Consider the following 13,361-nt stretch of genomic DNA (forward strand, 5'->3'; position numbering starts at 1 on the left):
GCCAAATCAAATCACCAAGTTTTATAAATCCTTAGCCCCATCCCCCAAATGACAAGGTGGCGACAAAGAAACTAACACGTCATTATATGGTAAGTCGTGTCGATCCTACACATTTATTTAGCTTGCATGAATGACAAGTGGCTCATTATGTGACTTTTAATACAAAGACTTGCTTACCTCTTTGATATCTCAAACTTGATTGTCTTGTAAAATTGTGTCACAAAGTTCATCTAGAGAAAATGCAAGGTGCAAAAGAGAAGTTGAGCGACATAGCTAGTGTTGCTAAAGAGAAAGCTAAAAGCTACAAAGCCAAGGTCGATGAAAAGGTAAATATATAAATATATCTATTATATAAAATACATATATCTCTGAGATATTGGCGTCCGTCTAATTATTATGGGGAGATTTTATAGGCCCCCTCATTTTTGTTAAAAGGTCTCCCTTCAGTGATAATTTAGCAAGTAAAATGGTTCATGGGAGGCTTTTTAACAAAATTGGGGAGGCCTTATAAAACTTCCCATTATTATGTGGGTATGTATATATATATAAATGTATAATTTCTCTCTTTACTCCTCCTAGATCTCTTTCTAGCTAGTTTTCTGCAGATTTCTAATGTTTGACTTGACAAAAAAATGTTTAGATGGAGAAGACAACAGCAATGACACCTGAGGAGAAAGAAATAGCACATGAGAGAAGGAAAGCTAAAGAAGCTGAAGCTAAGATGGAACTACATGCTGCCAAGGCTGAACATAGAGCTGAAACCCTAGATGCTAAATACAACCATCACCATAATAATAATCCCATCATCGGCACCCACCATACCCCAGTGGTTGGAGATACTTATGGCCACCACCACCACGAACCGTCGCTGATCCATGGTGATCACCACCACTTGACCAACGCAACCGGATCCGTTCCTACTACTACTACTACTACTAATGCTACTAATACTACACCTGCTTTTCCGGTAGTGGGTCATCACCAGCGCCCTGATGCTGGTAAATATCTCTAGAGCTAGGGCTTGCTTCAAGTGATAGTTGAGTAGTTTAATTAGGTAGGTAGTTTTATTTATGGGGTTTAAGGGTGGGCTCTTTAGAGGTTTTCTTTGGGAGTAGTACTATATCTACTTTTGATGTTTACTTTAAATAAGATATCATTGATTATGTAAGTTTTAATTAGCTAGAGCCTAGAGAGTAAATGGATTATAGTTTGTGTTTCTATTAAGAAGTACATGTTTTATTTATCTCGAGACCACATTTCTTGTTTGTTTTTCCTGAGAGAACAGGAAACAAATAGAAATATCATTTCATTTTTTTTTTTTTTAACAAAATAACATCTATTGATTGAAGTTTAAGAACAAGTTTGAGATGTTACATTGTGATGTCCTACATGAAGGAAAACAAACAGAAGTACAAGTTTTAGTTTTCCTAGAGTTCACCGCAAGGTCATGAGCTTTGCCGTTGAACTTTCTATTTACATAAGTAAAAGTGAGTTTATCAAAATAAGAACTCAGTTGTCTAGTGGATAGAAGAGTGTGCTTTGCCGTCCAGTGTAAAGAGTTCTTTCTTCCATTCAAAAAGTTGCACACATTAACTGAGTCCCCCTCCAAAATGATGCTTCTGAAACCATGATCTCTGGCCCATTTAATCCCTTGCAAGCAGGCCTTTCCCTCCCCTTCATCTACTGATCTGCTGCTGCTGGATCTTGATTGCTCTGCAATTTTAGAACCTGTTGAGTCAGTTATAACAATAGCAGTATAAGAAGAGAGAGATTCTTTATCCCAAGCCACATCATAATTGATTTTCAAAGTTCCAGAGGGTGGTGAAGTCCAGTTGTTGTTCTCTGAGTTTAGAGAAATGTGATAGGAAGGCAGTATAGTTGTTTGGGTGTTGATCGAGATAGTAGTCAAAGCTATAATATTGTTTAAATTTAACTGTTTACCCTGGAAAACAATCTCACACCTTTGCTTCCATAATTCCCAAATGAGTATTGACACTTTTTCTATGAGAGAGAGTGTGTTAGAAAGCTCCTGATGTTGATCAATAAGTTTTAAGCTAAAAAACCAATCTTCAAAGGTAGAGGGTGAAAGTGTCTGCTGTGAGTGTGGAAAGAGAAGATTTATCAGCTCTTTGGTTACCTTGCATTCATGTATCAAATGGATGACAGATTCACCTGTTTCATGACACAAAGGGCAAACATTTTGAATGTTGGTTATGTATCTTTGAAGCAAGTTATTGAGGGGGAGAACATTTTGAGCCATCTTCCATAAAAAAAAGAAGAATTCTTGGATGAACTCTTAATTTCCAAATTGCTTTCCAAATATCATTTCATTTGAGATCAGATTAGATAAATGTTATATACACTTACTATTTCTACCCACCACACTCATATAAGTACTTTAAATGTGAGTGTATATAACAAAAATGGTGAGTGCATTTAAAATTTCCCATCAGATTATTTTTGGATAAGCTGTTTGAGTCCCTCTCTTAACCCAGAGAGAGAAGATTCTAAGACTCGGACAGGGGCTCTCGGCTTATCCTATGCTCCTTCTAAGGCCGTGCACTGGGCTTACCATTGGATGGGGCTTCGGATTTCCCTCGGCCGGGTTAAGGACAGGTCCAACCCATGGAGTCGAAGTCTAACGTCCAACCCATTATATCTGGCCATTTGGGCAGTCCAACAACGAATTTAAGCACTGCCGAAGAGAAGCTAACGAGGCGGCCCACTCGAAAGCCCTTATGTATGATTGATTTTCGGCACTTCTGGTTGGATCGTAATCTTTGTTTTTTAACTTCTTGAGTATGTAATTCACCTGTTGTCTCATCAGCCTCATCAATGAAGTTAATTTTCCAAAAAAAAAAAAAAAAACACTCCAAACATATGATGATTAGATCTGGCCGTTTGACCAAAGTTGGATTTCAAACAAAGATTTCTTTTTTTAGATTATGAACAATAAAGAATTAAAATTTCAAAACAAAAATATTTGTATTCCCAAAAAAAAGTTAAAAAACAGCTTACGCGTTTCGCACATAATCATAAGTTCTTTACACACTCATAAAAAATCCATACACATCCTCAACAATTTTTATGCCTAAGCTCTTTCGAAGTTGGGAGTTGATTTTGGAGGTTTTTAGAAGTTGAGTTCCTCAATGTAACTATAATAAATGACATAAATTGGATGTTTAAATGGTCTATTAAAACGATCCCATTATTTCTATATTTATTTGAAATGTTGATCCAGAATTTTCCTAGTGTGCAAAGGATTGGTAAATATGTTGGCCATCAATCTGACCACCCATACTGTGGCACTATTGAAACCCTTGACTTCCCTATCCTTCATTGTCAATTTGTTAACTGTGGCATTATAGAAACCCTTGAGTTCCCTCTCCTTCATTGTCAATTTGTTGAGAATGCCAGGTTCTAGTTCAATATTATACAGTATCTATTAATGTTAACTCTGTTTCCAATTGTATTCTCTCATGGCACGATTGGGACAATATCTCATACAAATCACATTCATTTCTCTACTATCATATGGTACATTTGAAAAGAGAGATGTGATCAATATCTTGAAAATGTCATAAATATACCTCAAGTTATTAATTAGATTTTATTCTTCCATAGTGTATCTGGTATAGTTAAAGCTATAAACAAGCGTGCTCACAACATTGGATTTCGCCAGTTTACTTTGCTATAAAATCAATATTGTTGTCTCATTCACGAATATTAACAACTGTATTGGTATTCAGCTTATTGTTCATGATTTCGAGGACAAATTCATTAAAGCAAAAGTAGACTCTTAGAGCTCGCTGACTGTACGAATGAGGAAAGCGAAGCCAAAACTATTTTATCAGGAATTCGATGGGTGATCGATCATAACTACATGCACATCATAATTGAAAGCGACAACCAAAGTCTAGTCCATTGTCTGCACGATCTCAGGAAAACAACACATTGACAATCTGTAACCCACGTATAACAAGTAAATATTCTCATTCCGAAGTTCAACAGCATCAAATTCTCCTACATTACCAGAACACACATAACCCAGCTGACAAAGTAGCTATAGGTTAGAAAAACGCAAGACAATAGATTCTGGAAATACATTCCAAAACTTATTTCCAGTATATACTAACAACAATTTTTGACATAAAATGAGAAAAGAATTAGGCTAAGGGGGATTGGGTGAAGGGTCCAAAAGGAGGCCCTTAATAGGATTCCCATCCTAGGTAGGCAAAAAATAAAAAGCAGGTCCAAAGTGTCAGGTTGGGAAAAAAATGACGAAATGACCCTTGGAAAACAAAGTATTTACGGTTCATGCCATCGAAAATTACAAAATTGCCATCGAAAAGTTACAAAATTGCAATCGAAATTTCTCGGGAAACGATTTTTTTCTGAAAAAGAATCTGACAACCCGTCCATCAGAATCTGTACTGTTCAAATATTTACGGAACTGCCACCGAAAAATTCCCGGGAAACGAATTTTTTTTCGGGAAATTATTTTATTTACTAGAAATTTTTTTCTATACTAGACACTTTTGCTGGGCAGGAATTTGAAAATTCGTAAAAAAATTTGAAAATTTGGGCGGGAATTTGAAATTTCGTTTGAAAATTTCAAAATTTCGAAAAAAAAAATTTTGTGACCGGGAAATTATTTTATTTACTAGAAATTTGGGCGGGAATTTGAAATTTCGTCCAAAAAAATTTGAAATTTTAGACGGAAAATTGAAATTTCAAAAAAATTTGAAATTTTTGTGTACGGGAAATTATTTTATTTACCGGGAAGAGATGGTTTGCTGGGCGGGAATTTGAATTTTTCGTGTACTGGTAAATTATTTTATTTACCAGTCAGTTTTTTTTTTCAGGAAAACGTCAGCATGTCCCGTCCAAGGTAGGGGTGGGAAAAAGATCCGGAAGACCGCTATCCGACCCGTTCGACCGAGATAAAAGTGTCCATGAACACCCGATGGTCATAACGGTCAGTGTCCGACCGGCCCGAAAGAATTGGCGGACGGTCACGGTCAAAATTCTATGTCGAATGACCGACCGCTGACCGACCGGTACGAGTGACCGAATAGGTTGACCGACTAAACTGTCCTCATTTTTAGAAGTTGACCGTTGAATTTTATAGACATATGAATATATGATGATCGTTGGCTATAGTCATATAGTCCTCTGGAAGACCAAACACTAGTGCATGGCTTAATTATATCTTGTCAAATGATGATCAACTGTGTTTTTTCTTTTTTATATTTACTTTTGATTTCTTGGGCTAAACATCTTCATTTGTAAGTAATTTTGTTTGTGGTAATAAAAATAAAGTTCTGAATTAAGTAAATTTGTTGGAAAGTCCGGACCGAGACCGTCCGGTGTCCGAAAATAAACGGTCTTGGACGTTCAATGGACAAAGAATTCTTGAGAGTGACCGTCCGAGTCCGCCCGAGTAAATAGGTGGTCGCCAACAGTTTATGTCCGAGTCGACCGGTTCGATGAAGTTAGAGTCCGATACCGACCGGTCCGAACCGATTCCCACCCCTAGTCCAAGGGCAAGAAGGGAATAAAAATAAAAAAACTGACATTTGGACCTGCAACTAATTTTTGGACAAGAGTGGATTTTTTTTGGGTTTACTCACCAGATTTTGGACCTCTGACTCAAAAATCCTTAGGCTAAACTAATTGAAGTGGGCGAGAGAGGATTGAGACGGTGAGTCGGTGAAAAAGGTGTTCAGGCCCGGCAATTTGTGATGATGATCTTACGACTACGTACAGTCTAATTGAACAAATAGATACTAATCTAAGCTTGAATTATCAATTTGATGTTTCTAAGCGCTAAGAATATCCGAAAATCATACATAGTCAAACAAACATTCTAAACCAATAACGCCGAGTTCTAAAGTGATGCCTAGTCATCTAACTATGTGAAGTGCGGGACAAAAAACAGTAAGGTGGATCTTGACTACAAATCGAAATCAATACATGAAAAGGGGTTGAAATGATTATTGTAATAACATGGGCAATCGGTTTTATATCAATTCACTCAAACATACCTAATTGTAACATCATCAAGATAGTCATCCTTTAACCTCAGCACTGTAGTGGTCAAAAATCGTGTTGGGCCCACTTCGTCTAAAGGTCGCCTAGACCGAGCCTACTTCGAACAAATATCACTTGGGCCCGACCCACTTGCCTACTAGTTGGACACTCTCCAACGTGGAATTCGGCCAACTAAAGGTCCAAACGGCTCTAAGCCCTTGTGAACGTCCATCTAGACGAACAATAACCTATTAAAAGCAACAATACTCCAAGCACCCCTTGGTCGCCCTCAACCGAGTCTGCCGGTTACCGAGTCAACCTCAACTCCAGAGACCTCGCCACGTATTCATTTGACGAAGTCCCTCTAAAACCCCACGTCGCCTTAAGTACCGTTAGGCGATCTCAGACTACGAAGAGCCTAAAGTCGAGGCGGCGTAATCGTACGATCGAGTTACTCCAGGTGACAGATCGACGGCCAAGAACGAGTCTCCCTTAGGGTTTGGGGTCACCCTCGACCCCAATTATCTCGGATCTAACGGACTCCACGAGTCCATCAGTCGCCTATAAATAGAAGGAGACTCAGACTCCAAAGGCATCGAATACCAGCTAGAAAACGACTGAACACTCTTCTCTCTCGTTCTCTCACATTTAGTATCTTCTGATCAGTGTTCTAGACGACGATAATCGACCTTCGAATTCTAGAAGACTTGAAGGGTAATCTTCTAGGGGATCACTCTAGACGACGATATTACATCTTCAAGCTCCATCACCCTCGAAGTCCTACTGAAGTCCTTTCGAGACGACCTCTCGACCTGCTCCAGGAGATCAATCCGACCAACTATCCCGTAGAGTCGAAGCTCCGGCCACTCTACGAGTCTAGCCACCCTCCGACGATACAACACGGTGACACCCTCGGCATTCAATCGTTTAAATACTTATTTTTATAGTTTGCTGACTTGACCGTCGGAGTGCCCTTGGCAAGACACCATCCCGGTGTCCCCAAGACTTCACGGTTTTACTTGTTTTTGTCTGTCTACAGGTCCAACCGGAACTTCGTCCATCTCGAGGTCTAAAGCCCAAGTTGTCGGTGGCCCATCAATCGACGATCTACTAATTGTGTGATTTTCTACCGTCCACATTTTGGCGCCCACCGTGGGGCCCCTTCAACTAACACCTCAGACGACCTCATCAATGGAAGAAGGAATGGTAGCCTCACCAAACGATGTCTCGACCCAGATCGCCGAACTCACTGCTCAGATGAAAGAAAACGCCCAAAAATTTAAGGCCTTGGAGGAGGAGAATGCTCTGGTTCGAGCAGAAAATCAACTACTTCAAGAAAAAGTTACTGAACTCGCCATGGTGTATCCAACAGGACCCAGGTTTCGAACTCCAGTCAACCCGATGCAATCCTTGGTGACCCCTGAAGCAGGAAACTCCTCCAGTCAACCAACCGTCCAGTCTGGCACCATTGGCGTCTCGATTTCGAATCCAGTGACTAATACTACGACTCCGACAACGACGTTATTACCATCTTTCCAAAGCTCAGCTCAAATCAATCAACAATCGCAGTCGATGACTGCCCCCCTTTTCTCATCCTCCCTTACTCTTCCTACTTTAGTACCTACTAATGTACCCTTTAGTCTGTTGACTAACGGTCTGAACTCTGGCTTTGCAGGAACCCCCTTGGAGCAGGCAATGGCTAAAAAATTGGCAGAGATGGAGGCTCTGATCACTCGCATTCCAGGAGTCCCAACCCCCCTTAGAAAGAGTCTACCACAGAGTTATGCAGACTCCCCTTTCGTCGACGCCATCGCCTTAGTGGAGATGCCGAAGAAATTTTCATTCCCAAGTATGAGAATGTATGATGGCACCTCAGATCCAGACGACCATATTGCATCCTACAAGCAAAGGATGTTCACTGCAGCCATACCCAGGGACCTTAGAGAGGCTTGCATGTGCAAAAGCTTCGGGTCGAGCCTCATTGGTCCAGCTCTCCAGTGGTACACCAACCTGCCGAACAACTCCATCGCCTCATTTGCCCAGCTGACAGACACGTTCGTTGAACAGTTCGCTAGTAGTAAGAAGTTAGAGAAGCTCTCTGGAGACCTTTACCGACTTAGCCAGAGGCGAGGTGAACCACTTAGAGATTATGTAGGGAGGTTCAACAGAGAGAAAGTTTCGATCCCCTATTGCAACCAAGAGACGGCAGTGGATGCGTTTCGAAAAGGGTTACTTCCAGACAGTGAACTCTACAAAGAACTCACCAAGTTCAACTGCACAACCATGGAGGATGTCTTAGCTCGAGTTTGGGTAGCAATCCGTTGGGAAGAAGACAAGTACCATCAAAATAGACACTACCCTAGCGACGAGCGGTCTCGAGAACGTCGTTTGAGACGAACAGATCGTAGGTCAGATGGCAGACACTTAGAGCCCTACACTACCTCAAGGCGACCTCAAGCCCGAGACGACAGAAAACCACTTGATCCACTAGGTCTAACTGCCGAACTGACCAGTTCGCATCAGAGTTCCAGACTACAACATGAACATCGAACCATCTGAGTAGTAGGGCAAGGTGGACAAACTACAAGTCGAAGATGGACTCAACATTAATAAGAGTTGGAATGCAGCACATCTAAAGTTGTACCATTTCTAAACTCTAAACTGTTTTTATTACATTTCATCTTGAATAAACTTACTGACTTAAGCATCGGAGAGTCGGTGGCTACGCCACCGACCAACCCTCTAGCTCGATTTTTTGCAGGTTAGAGCATCTTACCCAGACAACAAACGTCTCGCCAGAGGTGTATCTCTAACCTTCTAAATTCTACCTCAAAAGTCTACACTGTCTTAAAAACTCTACTGAGTAACTTTTGTACTGGAGGGTCGATGGTTCCACCATCAACCTCCCCTCTTACCCAATCGCAGAGCGACTAAACACGACCGGGGGACAAACATGGCTGGAAAACAACACCTCCATCATCCACCAACTTTAGTCGACTCTAGAGACAACAGTCTGGAAAAGTTGATTCAACTTCTAGGCTAAAGGGCACGAAACATTCTACACCTACAATCTGGGGCAAAAAACATCAAATAACCCCTTGGGAGCACGACCTAGCTGGAACCAGACCTGAATCTTGCACTATCCTGGACTCCACACAAGGTTAATCGATATTCATCTCGACTCCCATACTGATAACAGGAAGTATTGAATGTCTTCACCCATTATTTCTATCATTCTTTGTTGATAGAAATTACTAATTTGTGCGCCGGAGGGCTGGTGGTGTTGCCGTCGACCTTCGCTTTTGTGTGTGCAGCTCGGTCAAAGCTCGTGGACAAACAGGAGAAACATAACCTTCACCCATCCACCGAAGCTAGCCAGCAAATAATCAACCTAAGTCCAGAAAATAATGTTCTGCACTTAAGCTGGGGGGACAAATGGTGCCTAAAATGCGAGCTCGAATTCCCTCAAAGCTAAATGGAGACTAGAGCTATCAACCTTAAAACTTCAGACGAAGAACATAAGACTTCAACGAAAAACAAAAATTTCTAGAAGCTTACTGTCGCTTCGACGAAGCAGCAAGGTTCACGCTCGAGCTCCAACTGGCCGAATAATACCATGAAATGCAAGCTTAAACTTCCAACATAGCCACACAGAAGACTAGAGCTATCGACCTCATACTTCAGATGAAGAACATAAGACTTCGACGAAAAAACAAAAATTCTAAGAAGCTTACAGTCGCTTCAAACGAAGCAACGAGGTTCACGCTCGAACTTCAACCGGCTTTAAAGGGAGCACTACAATATTACATACCTTTTTGTACCCCCCACATGATCCACACAAGGCGCGATTAATCTCCCTTCCTCTAATTCTCTTTCTACACATTGTAGCGGGTCGAGACGTCTCCGAGACTCCACCCGGCCTAAGGAAGGTTCGAGATAGATACATCCTGGGGAATATAAATACCTCGGGTGTTACCGAAAGAGAAGGAAAGCTCGAGACCTCAAAGTCATCAAAATAACACAACGGCTTCGAGATCTCACTCTCTTCTTGAAAGAATTCACCCTCGAGCTCTACATGGCAGAATGACGCCTTAAGGCTCTCGACTCTAACTCCAACTACAAAGTCTCAAAAGTCTACCATTCTAGATGAACGCATTCAAAAATGCTAGCCCCTGGGCCAACTCAGTAGATGATAGAACAACCCCGAAGGTCAAGCTCGAGAAGAGCACTGGAGAAATTCTCGCCACTAAGCTCGAGATGACAAACCTCGAGTCTGAATTACTTTGTAATACTTCTTACTCAACTCATTCTTACTTGTTTGCAATGTTCCTTATACGTACTTTTTTTTATTGTGTAACTTAACTCATGAAATTCACTGAAGAAATCATCGCCCTTGCAAATATTCTGATGTTCAATACTACAGTCCCGCTAAAGGGATTGAGCCAACACTTAGTCCAGCTAGACTATATTTGGTCTCTCTATGGCAACTAAAGTCCCGCTAAATGGATTGAGCCAACACTTAATCCAGCTAGACTATATTTGGTCTCTCTAGGGAACTAAAGTCCCGCTAAATGGATTGAGCCAACACTTAGTCCAGCTAGACTATATTTGGTCTCTCTAGGGCAACTAAAGTCCCGCTAAATGGATTGAGCCAACACTTAGTCCAACTGGACTATATTTGGTCTCTCTAGGATAACTAAAGTCCCGCTAAACTTGAAATGTCTAGGCATCTAATACTATCATAACACCTAAGGAACGAGCCGACACTTAGTCCATCTAGACTACTTCAAGCAAATTCAAGGCCAATATTCCATAAATAGCAAAACACGGATTTCGACAAGTGTACTACCCAGAAAAAATGTATGTTTTTCACACATTGGTCGAGACCTTTGAAAATAAATGTGTCATATAGTTGTTGAGACCCCCCACAAAAATCATTTGTTGTCTATTTAATTATATGTCACTTGAGCACATTTGTTTACACACATGTATATAAATGTTCACACACACTTGTATGTAAATGTTTACACACACACGTATATATATATACACACACACACATATATATACACAAATTTTTCAAAAAATAATCAATTTTGATTTAAAAGGAAAAAAAAAAAGTTAATACCGACCTCCAGACTGCTTAACGACAGTCTGGAGGAATGCCTCCAAGCTACCCACGGTAGTTCGGAGGAAAAACCTCCAAACTGCCGAAAGGCAGCCTGGAGGAATTCCTCCAAACTACCGAAAGGTAGCCTGGAGGAAGCCTCCAAACTACCTCACGGTAGCTTGGAGGGAATCTTCCCCCAAACTACTGTTAGGTAGTTTGGAGGAATTAATTCCCCCAAACTACCACCAGGTAGTTTGGAGGGAATTCCTCCAAACTAACTTATGATAGTTTGGGGAAACCTCCAAACCACCTTGTGGTAGTTTGGAGGAAACCCTCCCCAAACTACCTAGGGGTGGCTGTGGGCAATTTGGAGGTCCTCCCGAACTGCTTTTCGGTTGTGTGGACCGCATCTGTCCGACCAATTTTGCTATATATTCGTGGTGACAACCCGATGTTTTTTTTTTTTTTTTTTAGATCCGTAAATATTTGCGTATTTTTAAAATCATTATAAGATCGAAGACCAATTTCGACATTAAGTCGTATCTCACTCGAAGTGGTCAGACAATCAATATGTTCGACGAGAGAACATATTTCGGACACGTCATACAATTTTCAAGAATACCGGAACTTCCCCGATCAAATGCTAAACACACCGACACCTCCTCGGAAATACGAAATCTACTCTCTAAGCGAGCAAATCACTAACTTAGAGAGTGGGGGACAAACTGTAGTGGTCAAAAATCGTGTTGGGCCCACTTCGTCTAAAGGTCGCCTAGACCGAGCCTACTTCGAACAAATATCACTTGGGCCCGACCCACTTGCCTACTAGTTGGACACTCTCCAACGTGGAATTCGGCCAACTAAAGGTCCAAACGGCTCTAAGCCCTTGTGAACGTCCATCTAGACGAACAATAACCTATTAAAAGCAACAATACTCCAAGCACCCCTTGGTCGCCCTCAACCGAGTCTGCCGGTTACCGAGTCAACCTCAACTCCGGAGACCTCGCCACGTATTCATTTGACGAAGTCCCTCTAAAACCCCACGTCGCCTTAAGTACCGTTAGGCGATCTCAGACTACGAAGAGCCTAAAGTCGAGGCGGCGTAATCGTACGATCGAGTTACTCCAGGTGACAGATCGACGGCCAAGAACGAGTCTCCCTTAGGGTTTGGGGTCACCCTCGACCCCAATTATCTCGGATCTAACGGACTCCACGAGTCCATCAGTCGCCTATAAATAGAAGGAGACTCAGACTCCAAAGGCATCGAATACCAGCTAGAAAACGACTGAACACTCTTCTCTCTCTCATCTTTAGTATCTTCAGTGCTCTAGACGACGTTAATCGACCTTCGAATTCCAGAAGACTTGAAGGATAATCTTCTAGAGGATCACTCTAGACGGCGATATTACATCTTCAAGCTCCATCACTCTCGAAGTCCTTCTCAAGTCCCTGTTACATCCCACTTCTTCCTTATCCAGAATCTCCGATCGAGACGACCTCTCGACCTGCTCCAGGAGATCAATCCGACCAACTATCCCGTAGAGTCGAAGCTCCGGCCACTCTACGAGTCTAGCCACCCTCCGACGATACAACACGGTGACACCCTCGGCATTCAATCGTTTAAATACTTATTTTTATAGTTTGCTGACTTGACCGTCGGAGTGCCCTTGGCAAGACACCATCCCGGTGTCCCCAAGACTTCACGGTTTTACTTGTTTTTGTCTGTCTACAGGTCCAACCGGAACTTCGTCCATCTCGAGGTCTAAAGCCCAAGTTGTCGGTGGCCCATCAATCGACGATCTACTAATTGTGTGATTTTCTACCGTCCACAAGCACTAAGCAATTTAAACATCATGACATACAATAAATGAAGAAGAAAAATTACTTAAGAAAGTTGACAAACCCCCTTTTGATTCATAACACTACAGTGAGCTTCTTTAGTGGGTTGGCTACATTGGGCTCAGCTGACACCCATAATTGAATTACTCGGGAGCCAAACTAAAGCAAGCAGCAGTTGGAGTCGATCGAAATTTGAATCAAACGAAGGGCCTTACCAACTGAGCCAGAACAATAAGTAGTTTGTCATATAGAAATAATTCAGTGTGAGTATATTAGTGATGCATCTTGATCATTGTCGCCTGTGGAAGGGGAAACTATAGAAATAAGTAGTTTGTGATATATTCCCCAATGGAAATCTCTATCGGGCTGCATAAGTATT

General features: G+C 41.5%; 1 protein-coding gene across 1 annotated transcript; it reads left to right on the plus strand.

Annotated features, from left to right (window-relative positions):
• The first annotated feature begins 215 nt into the window (after window positions 1–215).
• On the plus strand, window positions 216–1,168 carry ATLEA4-1 (Late embryogenesis abundant protein, group 1 protein). Its single transcript, XM_086643414.1, has 2 exons — window positions 216–326; window positions 641–1,168. The coding sequence occupies exons 1-2, from the start codon at window positions 240–242 to the stop codon at window positions 1,010–1,012; spliced, it is 459 nt and encodes a 152-aa protein (XP_086499540.1). The 5' UTR covers window positions 216–239; the 3' UTR covers window positions 1,013–1,168.
• Window positions 1,169–13,361: the final 12,193 nt, after the last annotated feature.

This window comes from Eschscholzia californica, unplaced genomic scaffold (assembly GCF_041429995.1).
Source record: "Eschscholzia californica isolate CP2 unplaced genomic scaffold, dmEscCali1.0.p SCAF_5, whole genome shotgun sequence".
Classification (NCBI taxonomy): Eukaryota; Viridiplantae; Streptophyta; class Magnoliopsida; order Ranunculales; family Papaveraceae; genus Eschscholzia; species Eschscholzia californica.